Here is a 12,859-nt window from a genome sequence, read left to right as displayed (position 1 = left end):
GGGTACCTGACATTAGTTGGAGAAAGGTAAAGGCCACAGAAACATCTGCCCGATACACCGCAAGGGATTCGATCTCGAACCTTTTCAGGTAGCCAAGTGGCTTATGGTACTCAACCACACACCACACGAGAAAACAGGAAATCAAAATCAAAGTATAGCAAAAACTGAATGCCCAACAGGGGTGACTGATGAAGTGTAATTAGGTTAAAAACATAAATTATGAAAAGAAACAAAATATAAAGTTATTTATGTTGAGCGCTAATGTTTTTTTTTGTAAGAACTTTGAACTTTTATCTTTAAATATCAAATATGATTTCTTTTCCATTTTAAAACCGTATGGTCATCAGATGACCGATGCCATGGAGTTGATGCTGATGTCCATCTTGGCGCCCATCCTGAAGTGTAGTTTTCAGCTGACCAGCGTCCAGGAAGCATTGCTAACCACGGTAGTGTTGTCCATTCAATTCTATGTCCGTTGTTAGACTGAATAGAAGCTAGTGACAGACAATAAGATTAAAGACAATACAACCGGTGTAGATAAACGGACTCACAAAACCGATATAGACAACTTATTGATTGATCAGTTAGATAAATAAATAGATCTAGATCAGGGGTTCTCAATCTGTAGGTCGCGACCCCCTTTGGGATCGACTGACAATTTCTCAGGGGTCGCTTATGTCCATCGAAATTATGGATTGTTTTGTCCATTCCCACATTGTCACATACTACGTATTTTGTTTCAATTGGAATGAAATAACTCTACTGTTATTCGAGGATAGATGCTGCAGACAACTGAATCAGAATTGATTTCGAATATTTCAATTGTCCAGCAGATATATTTGCATACGTTTAAATTAATGAAGATTAATGCATACCGACTCCTTCTTCTGAACTAGCGTCTATTATGTTAGTACTTTTTTTTTTTGTTTTTTGTTTTTTCGAAAGGAAACCTCAGAATTTGCGCTATTCAGTTTTAGCTTTATCATCATAGGAATCCTTGGGCCTTGGGCCTCTTTTCTTTGCCTCTTTTTTTGGGCTTTATGTGCCTCTTTTATGGGCCATCTTGCCTCTTTTGTGGGCTTTTTTTTTTTTTAATATGTTTTTATTTGTAAGTTATCATAATTTACAAGTATTAAATCATAAACAATTGAAAAGTGATTAACCTAAAAATATAATAACAGTCATAGAAATATTATTTAATATCAAAGACATACTACCTAACCAATGAACCCCCTAAAGACAGAAAAATGATACAAGTATACTCTACTCCAGAACAATCAACACAATATCAGATATCCCTGACGCCCAACACCCTATTTCTAAAAAATACATGAGCATTGTACAGGTATATGAAATCAAACCAGATAATTCTCTACCCTAAAGTCCATTATTTTCCTAAATGTTAATTCCAAGTGATTAGGATCAAACACCTTATTATTATGTAGACATTTGAGCCAGCTAGCCCAAACAAGATTCCTGTATTCGGAAACAATAATCAAGTTAAAGTTATGTATCATTTTATTTTTTAGTTTTGGCAGCTTGTTTAAAATAATAGACCAGTTAACATTTACATAATTGCCACTGTTTGCTTCCAATAGGTCCATTACAGTACTTCTAACTTGAAGGAATAATGGACATTCCAAATACATGTGTTTCTCGTTATCCGCATTTTCAAGGTGGCATAATATACATTCACGGTCATTTGCCCGTCTTCTAACCATAGGGGTCATCCCAAAGATATGTCTATAACTAATCTCTCTAGCTTTTGGTGGGATATGTTTACTGTGTAGGTTTATGAATGTGTCCTTGAATTCTGTCACCCCAAGAACTCTCCCCCACTTAATCCTATTCACTAGGCTTTCCTGTAACAGCTTTTTAAGTGTTGTGTATGATTCTTAGGTTTTGTTGTGTATTAAATGTTCATTATGTTAGTATGATATAGAGGCTAATAATTGCATACATAATTTTTAATTATGCTATTAGTTACAAACGCCAGATTCCGTAATATATGAACTAAACAATGTACGTTTTAAAAAAGGTTGAATAAGGCATCCATAAATTTGAATTTTAATAGATAAACTTTGTTTACAAATCAACAACGCATTGGACACCATGAACATTGGATGAACAAATGGTAGTCGGGGAGGAGAGTATGGGCTTCTCGTGGTTCTCTGGAGAGAAACTCTTGCTGAACGAAGTGTCTCATAGCTCCCCCATTGCAGTTCAAGTGACACTTCAGTTGTCTCCCCGCTGCTCTTGTACACTTTTGTCAGACATGCACCACTGTTTTCTGTGCTTTCCCCATTAGTTTGATTTGTAATAGGAGAAGTGGATAGTTCAAGAATATAATGACATTTTGTACTGTGATTCAACATTAAAGCGTTGGCAATGCAAATCAGATATTTACATTAGGCCTCCACTTATAATTCTGTAACAATATACTTAAAACCAAAAATAATTTACTGTTGGGGGGTCACGAATACGTGAGGAATTGTAAAAAAAAAAGGGGGGGGGATGTCGCCGAGCTAAAAAAGGTTGGGAACCGCTGATCTAGATTGATTTCTAGAAAATCTTATCTACAACAGACGTTACTTCAAAATAATAATCATGACAACGTCCTACGTATTCCATGTGTCAATCAAGTCATGCACGTTAATCAGTGACTTAAACCCAGCCAAGTCTTTGGTTTTCCTGGTTGATTCAGGCAGCCACCAATGCCATTCTCTAACAGCACTAGGGAAAAAATTAGCACTTGTATGAATTTGTTCTAGCGTATGGAACAAGAAATGTGCCTTTATCTCTGTGTCTTTCTGAGTATTTTATTAAGTTCTTTTCTTGCTGTTGTTGTTGAATATAGAGCTGTAGAATAGATTTATCTTTTAGATAATTACACAGAGATATATTTATACACTTTGTTTTACTTTATTCGGATGTTCCTTCAGAGTTGAAGATAGTTTACTTCCTAGTCCAAACCTCCCGCAGGACGACGGGGGATGGGAGCGGGCAGGGTTTGAACCCTCGACCGTCGATAAATCCGAACGGCAGTCCAGCGCGCAAACCGCACGACCAGGCAGCCAATGTCATTGTTAATACTAAAATGTTTTATATTTCAGTCAGTATTCGTAGGCATGTGCATTACTTCAAATTTTTGGGGAATTGTTGCGGATAAATATGGACGAAAGCCGGTAAGGGAAATCAAATTTGACTCATAAAACATTTATCATGCCTGTATCATACGACTATAAAACAAAGCCAGTTCTCTTACATTCAGACTTTTGTTTTTACAAAACACACACGCGTTGCTTAGTAGGTCACATCGGCCCTGGTTGTCACTCAGGGGCGTAGCTAGAAATTTCCCATCGTCTGGGGACCCGGGGGGGGGGGGGCTTGACCTGAATTTTTCATAATATTTAATTTTTAATATAAAAATACTCATTTGGGGGCCCCCTTAAAGCGGGGGCCCGGGAAATTTTCAAAATCTTCCCCCTCCTCCCCCCACCCTAGCTACGCCACTGTTGTCACTCGTGAAAGTTTAAAAAACACAGAGATTAAACTTTGCTTTTTAGGTCATTTACTTCGTCCACTGAAAACTTACAAGAGAACTGGTAACAGATCTAGATCTAAATATAGTAACTTTAAACTTGTAATGTTCTCGGATAGAAACATATTGTAATAACTGTAATAATAAGTGGTCGAGAGGCTAAGTTGAACTTGGCTTGGCTTGGCTACCTAGAAGGGGGCTCGAGGTTCGACACCCGACTCGGGCAGAGTTGTGTTTACTGAGCGCCTTAAGGCAGCATGGAAAACCAACTCCTAGATACCCCCTCCCCCCCACTGGTCCACAAATGAGATTGGACCAAAAAGCGCTCTGAGCATGCTATAAGCATGAAAGTAGCGCTATATAAAAGCTATAATATAATATAAGTGAGGCAACTCAACGAGACACAGACGCTTATTTACACGACATATCTATCTCAGGCACAATCTCTCCATATTGGCTCTCGACTTGGGAGGAAATCGTTCTCCTCTTCTAATGTTGACATCCTTTCCAGGGCGCACCTCTGTACTAGCCTGGATGGCAGTGCGCATGGCAGAGTTATAACACTATTTTATCTAGTACATTTCAGGTCCTTCTGATGTTCGCTGCCCTATCTGGCTACTTCGGTATTCTATGCTCTCTGTCTCCGAACTTCTGGTGGATTCTGGGATTGCGTTTTATTGTCGGATGTGGCCTGGGAGCGACACCGCAATCGTAAGTCTTGTTTACATTTGAACTGAAAAGCCAAGTCTCAATTGTTTGGTTGTTACATTCTGTATTACTGCAACGAGAGGCTAGACCAGCGGTTCTCAACTTTTTAAGCTCGGCGACCCCTTTTTACAATTCCTCACTTTGCCGCGACCCCTCCCCCCTCACACACACACAGCAATAGAAGAGTAGACAATAACAATCCATGTTTTCGATGGTCTTAGGCGACCCCTGGCAAATCGTCAATCGCCCTCCAAAGGGGTCGCGACCCACAGGTTGAGAACCCCTGGGCTAGACCAATCAAAACATTTGCCTGGTGTATCGAAGTCTCAATTGTTTGGTTCTTACATTCTGTATTATTGTAACGAGAGGCTAGACCAATCAAAACATTTGCCTAGTATATCGTGTGGTATGAGCTTTAGACTGACATCGCTGAGGTTTTGGGTTCAAATCCTGTCTTGCAGGAAGTTTCGACTAAGACGCAAAGACACCTTTCTTATTCTCAAGCTGGGACAGATTCGTACAAGTTCTTCTTCTTCCTTCGTGTGATTAGAGTATGGAATGGGTTGCGTGAATCAGCCTACGACTTGGCATAGTTGAAGTCTCTCATTAACATGCATGACTAGATTGACTAATTGGCACGCGTAGGACGAAATGATCATATCGTCACTTTTGATATAATCTCTAATCTATAAGATAAGTCATCTTATATTTCTCAAAGCATAATCTAATTCAAGCATAAAGTTGGGCATGTTTCTCAAAGATATATATATTGAATACAATGATGACAGCTGGTCGCTGGTCCTCAAAATCGACTGTATTGTTCAAACTGTGGTGGCGACGTTAGGTAGGGGGTCATGCTGTGTGTTGGTATAATCATCTGACACAGACAACGCTGGCCAGAGGTAGGCGATCGGTCATCCGTGACAAGTATTAGGGACAGAAGATTACGTAGACAAGCCTGTCATCTTTAGTAAAATCACTAAATTTAGAAAGCCTTCAGGACAGAAGACTCAAAAGTAAAGTAGCAATCATACATAAAACACTGAACCATAATCTTCGAATACAAAAACAAAATTTAATAAAATACTTTGAAAGACACAAAGATAAAGGCACATTCCTCGTCCCATATGCTAGGACAAATTTGTACAAATACTCCTTCTTCCCTAGTGCTATTAGAGCATGGAATGGGTTGCCTGAGCTAGCCAGGAAAACCAGTGACTTGGCAGAATTTAAGTCATTGGTTAATATGCATGACTAAATGCATGACGCGTAGGACGTAATCATCTTCTTTTTTTGAAGTAACGTCTGTATTATATAAGATAAGATAAGATCTCTTGGGGACAGACACTTGTTATTGTCTTAGTGTTGGCGTCATTTCATTCGTTTTTGTGCACGATTTCTTTTTAATCGTTAAAACTGTATTTAAAAAAAAATAATTAGAAGATATGACGTCATTCATTTTAATTGTTCTGTTGTTTTAGGATGACGTACTACTCGGAGTTCCTGCCCACCAAGTCACGTGGTACATGCATGATGGCTATAGCGGTAAGATTAAATGTTTTATGTAATTAGGCCTACACCTGAATACATGCTCTCAATTATACCTACATTAGACACATGTCAGATCAATATCTATAAACCAACAATGATGTAGTAGGTTGGTTTTTCAGCGACATCTGTTAGGCCTAGGTCAACTCATAGTGTGAGCAGCTAGGCGAGTTAAGCATGCATGATGGCTATAGCTGTAAGATTAAATATTTATGTATATAGGCCTACACCTGAATACATGCTCTCAATTATATCTACATTAGACACATGTCAGATCAATATCTACAATTGTTTACAATTTTGATAGTAATAATAGGTTCGGTTTTCTGCGACATCTGTTAGGCCTAGGTCGACTCATGGTGTGAGTAGCTAGGCGAGAGTTAAGCTGTCAATGGTACAGGGAGACCACCTCCATTATGTATTTAACAGTAGTTGGGGTGAGCCTGGTTACCTCCTCTCGACCCTCCCGTCCCCAAGCATATCTACCACAAACTAGACAATCCATCTATCTATCTATATATATACAATTCTCTTCTTCCCTCTACAGTTTAAACGAGTAGTAAGGAGTGAAGGAAAGATCACTCTCTTATTTCTGCGGATAGTGCACAAGAAAACAAGAGTAGTATTCAAACTACGGATGACTGGCTGCTCGATGGAGTGTCGTTTAAATGTATCAAACTGTGCTCGCTCCCATCCCCCTTTGTCCAGCGGGAGGTTTGGACTAGGAATTAATCTAAGTAATCTACTATGTATATATATATATGTAAATGGCAGGGCCGGACTTTCCCATTGTGGGGCGCTTTGCGAAACGGATTTCGCGGGGCCAAGTTTGAGTAGGGAAGCGGATAATAAGTGAAATTTAAGAGTTTGTAATAGAAAATAAATTCGTCTTTGCATTTTATTCATTCTTTACTACGTACAGAAATACTTTACGAGCTTTGCGTGTAGCGAAGTCATACAGTATATCATAATAGTTCTGTTTCCTACATAGATCACGCTCAATAGCAAGAATTACCAAATGTTTCAATCTATCTTTGAGAATTGTTAACCTCAAGTAATTCTTCATTAGTTTGAGGCGCGAGAAGTTTCACCAGATTACACAATAACGGCTGATGCATAATGTCGCGCGTAAGATTGGCGTTTTCCATATTGAATGACACCCCAAAATGACAATTTTCGTGTATATATTTCCGTATATTTTAAGAACTTTTTCGTATATTTTGCGATATCGGGAGATTTCCAGGAGTTCCTGGTAAATCACCAGGAGGGCGCGGGAAATCTGTTTTAAGTTATAAAATGGTTTAATTTAATAATTTATACACCTAAAATTAGCGCGGGTGCTATAAAAGTGCTGGGCCCACTGCGGTCGCATAGGTTGCAGTGGCCTAAGGTTGGCCCTGCAAAATAGCGGCGTATGCTACGCCGCCGGTCGACTAGTTTAATTTATAACTACAAGTAACATCATTTTTTTTTTTGCGATAACATGGAAGCCAAAAACGAGGAAAGCGCAAACAGGGACGTCCTCGTATTACTTGGCGACACACCTTCATGGAGGACCTCAGAACAGTGGACACCAGGTGGGAGGAGGCTTCAGACATTGCCAGTGACAGATCATTATGGAGACAGCTTGCCGCCCAATGCGCCGAACGGCGCGGGAGGACCTAAGTCTAAGTCTAATGTAATATTTAGAAAGATAATCATCGCATTATTAATCTACAACCTATTTACCACAAACGAGACAATTTAATTTGGAACTACATGTAGGCCCAACATCGTTATTCTTCGTAGTGAAGTAGCTATAAAATAATTTTAAAAACAATCGCATTGTTAGTCATCTATAGAACAGAACATGTAAAGGTCAACTGTTTCTATGGTGGCCTATTGATAAGATACAATAAGATAAGATAATTTTTATTGGTCCAATCAAATGGAAATTTAGTTTGACTACAACTAACCACCTCAGCGTAACTACTGTAACAATAACAATATAGATGCAAATACGAACAGCATTCACACACGCAACATATACACACTCACAACCAGCGCTTTATAAATTAGACTTCTATGTACTTCTCGACGGCGACAGCAGTGGCGTAGCAAGGTATCGTGGGCCCGGGTTCAAGAATATCTTGGTGGGGCCCCCTTCTCCTTCGACCGTATGTTCATAGAGTCACTCGCCCGTATGCAAATTACTACCCCAGTGGTCAATGGTCATATGCCCCAGCTAGCACTGTAGTGTACACGTAGCCTTTTTTTTTAACAAGTAGACCCAATTATGTCGTTACGTTTGATTCAGTTAAGACTCCAACAAGTTATAGTGTCTTTAAAATCATGTTTGTAACAAGTTATAGTCTCTTTAAAATAATGTTTCTAACAAGTTATAGTGTCTTTAAAATCATGCTTGTAACAAGTTATAGTGTCTTTAAAATTATGCTTGTAACAAGTTATAGTGTCTTTAAAATCATGTTTGTAACAAGTTATAGTGTCTTTAAAATCATGTTTGTAACAAGTTATAGTGTCTTTAAAATAATGTTTCTAACAAGTTATAGTGTCTTTAAAATCATGTTTGTAACAAGTTATAGTGTCTTTAAAATAATGTTTCTAACAAGTTATAGTGTCTTTAAAATCATGCTTGTAACAAGTTATAGTGTCTTTAAAATCATGCTTGTAACAAGTTATAGTGTCTTTAAAATTATGCTTGTAACAAGTTATAGTGTCTTTAAAATCATGTTTGTAACAAGTTATAGTGTCTTTAAAATAATGTTTGTAACAAGTTATAGTGTCTTTAAAATCATGTTTGTAACAAGTTATAGTGTCTTTAAAATAATGTTTCTAACAAGTTATAGTGTCTTTAAAATCATGTTTGTAACAAGTTATAGTGTCTTTAAAATCATGTTGGTAACAAGTTATAGTGTCTTTAAAATCATGTTGGTAACAAGTTATAGTGTCTTTAAAATCATGTTTGTAACAAGTTATAGTGTCTTTAAAATAATGTTTGTAACAAGTTATAGTGTCTTTAAAATCATGTTTGTAACAAGTTATAGTGTCTTTAAAATCATGTTTGTAACAAGTTATAGTGTCTTTAAAATCATGTTGGTAACAAGTTATAGTGTCTTTAAAATCATGTTGGTAACAAGTTATAGTGTCTTTAAAATCATGTTGGTACAATTTCTTAACAATATTAAACGACCTCAAGGCGTTTCGAATGACAAAAGAATTTTTTTTATGAGTTCTATTTCCCATTATACACATTTACATTCCGAAAACATTTCTAGGTGTAAATCTATTAAACATTGATACAAACTATTACCTGATTCTACGTCCATTATTGAACAGTAAATAGATCTAGCATTTATTTACTAACATTTTTTTGTGGCCTTCTAAGTCAGTGGTTCTCAACCTTTTATGCTTGGCGACCCCTTTTTACAATATCCCACTCTGCCGCGACTCCCCTCCCCCGCAAATACACACAGCAATAGAAGAATAGACAAAAACAATCCATTTTTTCGATGATCTTTGGCGACCCCTGGCAAATCGTCAATCGACCCACAAGGGGGTCGCGACCCACAGGCTGGGAACCCCTGTTTTAAGTAGAAAAGTCAGTAACAAGTGCCATCTGTTTCTAAACATGTGCCTTTTTCTCAATGAGAGAACACAAAGTGAAGCCAACTTGCTCTGTATCATAGAAAATTTTAAATAATTTTTGATCAATCGAAATTTCGAAAATGACGTGAACAAACTGATACAAAGTGAGAACTGACATGCATGCTGTGAAACTCTTTAGAAAACTTGATAAAATGCAGTTGAATATGGAAAACAAATTATCCCATGTAGTTGTGTACAAAAAATAAACAGCCACATTTCGTATTAAACACAGACTTGAAATGTCGTTATGAAAGTCTTCCTTTAAGGATTGCATCGCTGAACACTATCCTATAGAGATAACATCTGGCTCAGATGAAACTAGAAGCATGTTGACATCATTTAACTCTTTACCGTCTGCACTTGAAATGAAATCTACAAAACTAGGCTTCAACATGTTGACAATGTTTTTATGCCCATGAAATCTTTCATGTAGGCCTACTTGAGAAACAATGGCATCCATAGTTCGGTCAATTTACGTTGAGTTGAAAAGTCTTCTCTTGAATTTTCTTTTCTTAGTAGGCTCATGGAATTGCCTTTTAACTTTCTGTAATTGTATAGAGCAAACACAAGCAAACAAATAAAGTTGTATCAAGACAAAGGGCGGAGTGGCTATATGGGCATTCGGGAAAATGCCCGGTGGGGCCGGTACCCTTATGGGCCGTTAGGACCACCTGCAGGGTCTCACGAATGCCACTATATAATGCATTAAATTGTAAAAAAAATTTATAATATTCTCCCACTGAGCGTCATGTTTACAAAAGAAACCTTTTACAGACTCTACGGTGTAACGCTAACTTAATCTAACACATTTCCGAAATAATGCAATAGTCTACATCCGTAGACAGTGCTACTAGTAGGCTTCATCCTTTCAGGGCCCACACTTTAAGCGATTAAAAAGCAACATAAGGCCTACAATATTTCTTTTGAAAATTAAAAATATCATTGTATCATGCGTTCAGTTATCAATACATTATCAAACTTAACAGAATGATTTTTGAGGACAGGTAGACCTAGAAATGGATGTCAATCATACGATATACGATTTGTGGGCCGAATGTATAGAAATGGCTGGGCCGATTTTAACACCTAGTCCGCCCCTGATCAAGACCCTGCTACTTCAGCAGCCTCTATTTTTACACTAGGAAAGTCATTCTCGAGTGATTTACTTCATTCTAAATCTTCAGTGCCACGTTCGTAGAATGCCAGTAGGTCTACTTCCACAGGACATCCTGTATGGCGGTCTAATAGAAGGCAGGAGAGCCGCTGGTCACCCACTTCTACGTTATACGGATGTATGCAAACGCGACATGAAGCTCTTCAAAATCGACACTTGGCAACTGAGAAGAGGTGGCACTGGACAGATCCACATGGAGAGAGAGCATAAAGGAAAGGTCACAGATTGCAGATGTCATACACAACAGAAGCAGAAAGAAGGGTGAAAATGTAACGGCGCCTGGTGATTAAATATGCCCAACCTGTGATCGCAGCTGTGTATCAAGGATTGGTCTCTTTAGTCACACAAGAAGTTGCAAAGGGAAAAGATCGTCTCTCGAGACGCAAAATGCCACAGATCTTCAGTTGACTTTCTGCTTGATGTAGATCTGGCTGCTCACATTCCAACATGACAACAATTTAGTACTGGACAATAAGCAGAACAATATTCCCGAATGTTTCTTAGTGTCTCTGTAAGTGTAGCAGCTCGATGAGTAATTACCGCAACATCAAAGTCAGTTCAATCCCCAATTTGTTTTTTCATCGTCTCAAAGAGTATAGGGATTTTATTACTTTGTTTTTTAATATGTAGGATGATGTAGGAGCAGCACATTCACCGACTTTATTTATTTTTTGAATTATTCAGAGAATAAATCCTCCTCCATTTTTTGTTTATTCAGTAGCTCAAAAAGTTTTTATATCGTCAAAAACAAAATTCCAAGTCTCTCACGAAAAAGTAATATTCTACCCCAGACATTGTTCATAGTTCATTTGAGTGTCCTATTTTCCGGCTGCAGACATCTTTTTTTTTTTAAAAAGGAAACCTCAGACTTTGTGCTATTCAATTTTAGCTTTATCATCAGGCCTTAGGCCTCTTTTCTTCGCCTCTTTTTTGAGCTTTATGTGCATCTTTTGTGGGCATTTTATTTTTTTTTTATATATGTTTTTATTTGTAAGTTATCATAATTCACAAGTATTAAATCATAAACAATTGAAAAGTGATTAACCTAAAAATATAATAATGGTAATAGAAATATTATTTAATATCAAAGACATACTACCTAACCATCCTAACCATTGAACCCCCTAAAGACAGAAAAATGATACAAGTATCCTCTACTCCAGAACAATCAACACATTTGAACACAATATCAGATATCCCTGACCCCCAGCACCCTATTTCTGAAAAACTACATGAGCATTGTGCAGGTATATGAAAATCAAACTAGATAATTCTCTACCCTAAAATCCATTATTTTTCTAAATGTCAATACTAAGTGATTAGGATCAAACACCTTATTATTATGTAGACATTTGAGCCAGGTAGCCCAAACAAGATTCCTGTATTCGGAAACAATAATCAAGTTCAAATTATGATTCATTTTATTTTTTAGTTTTGGCAGCTTGTTTAAAACAATAGACAAGTTAACATTTACATAGTTCCCACAGTTGGCTTCTAATAAGTCCCTTACAGTACTTCTAACTTGAAGGAATAATGGGCATTCCGAATACATATGTTTCTCATTATCAGCATTTTCAAGATGACATAATTTACATTTACGGTCATTTGCCCGTTTTCTAACCATAGGGATCATCCCAAAGATAAGTCTATAACTTATCTCTCTAGCTTTTGGTGGGATATGTTTGCTGTGTAGGTTTATGAATGTGTCCTTGAATTCTGTCACCCCAAGAATTCTCCCCCACTTAATCCTATTCACTAGGCTTTCATGTCTATTGCTTTTTTTTTTTAATTATAAACCATTCTAGTAATGAACAACAATGACTTAATTATAATTTTATTTTAAAGAAAAAAAGATACAAAATTTTAAGCTTTGAGAAAATTGAATAAATAGCAGTTGTGTCGAATTTTTTATTCGTGACCATCAGGATTATCCCAGTAGACTTAATTGTTACTAGTCAACCGGCGGCATAGCATACGCCGCTATTTTGCAGTGCCGGTCCTAGGCCACTGCAACCTATGTGACCGAAGGATCTGCACTTTCACTGAACCCGCGCTAATTCAAGGTGTATAAATTATTAAATTAAACCATTTTATAACTTAAAACAGATTTCCCGCGCAATCCTGTAGATTTACCAGGAGCTCCTGGAAATCTCCCGAGATTGCAAAATATACGAAAAAGTGCTTAAAATATACGGAAATACATAGAAAAAAATTGTCATTTTGGGGTGTCATTCAATATGGAA

General features: G+C 37.4%; 1 protein-coding gene across 2 annotated transcripts in view; it reads left to right on the top strand.

Annotated features, from left to right (window-relative positions):
• The window catches only part of LOC106060573 (synaptic vesicle 2-related protein-like), a 40,949-nt gene that overhangs the window by 6,280 nt on the left and 21,810 nt on the right, over positions 1-12,859 (top strand). For both annotated transcript variants that reach the window (XM_056006837.1, XM_056006838.1), the window contains exons 4-7: positions 348-446; positions 3,114-3,185; positions 4,128-4,252; positions 5,731-5,794. In XM_056006837.1, coding sequence (XP_055862812.1) covers positions 348-446; positions 3,114-3,185; positions 4,128-4,252; positions 5,731-5,794 — 360 coding nt within the window. The remainder of the gene's footprint in view (positions 1-347; positions 447-3,113; positions 3,186-4,127; positions 4,253-5,730; positions 5,795-12,859) is intronic.

This window comes from Biomphalaria glabrata, chromosome 12 (genome assembly GCF_947242115.1).
Source record: "Biomphalaria glabrata chromosome 12, xgBioGlab47.1, whole genome shotgun sequence".
Lineage (NCBI taxonomy): Eukaryota > Metazoa > Mollusca > Gastropoda > Planorbidae > Biomphalaria > Biomphalaria glabrata.
This window is presented reverse-complemented; position numbering and strand designations above follow the sequence as displayed.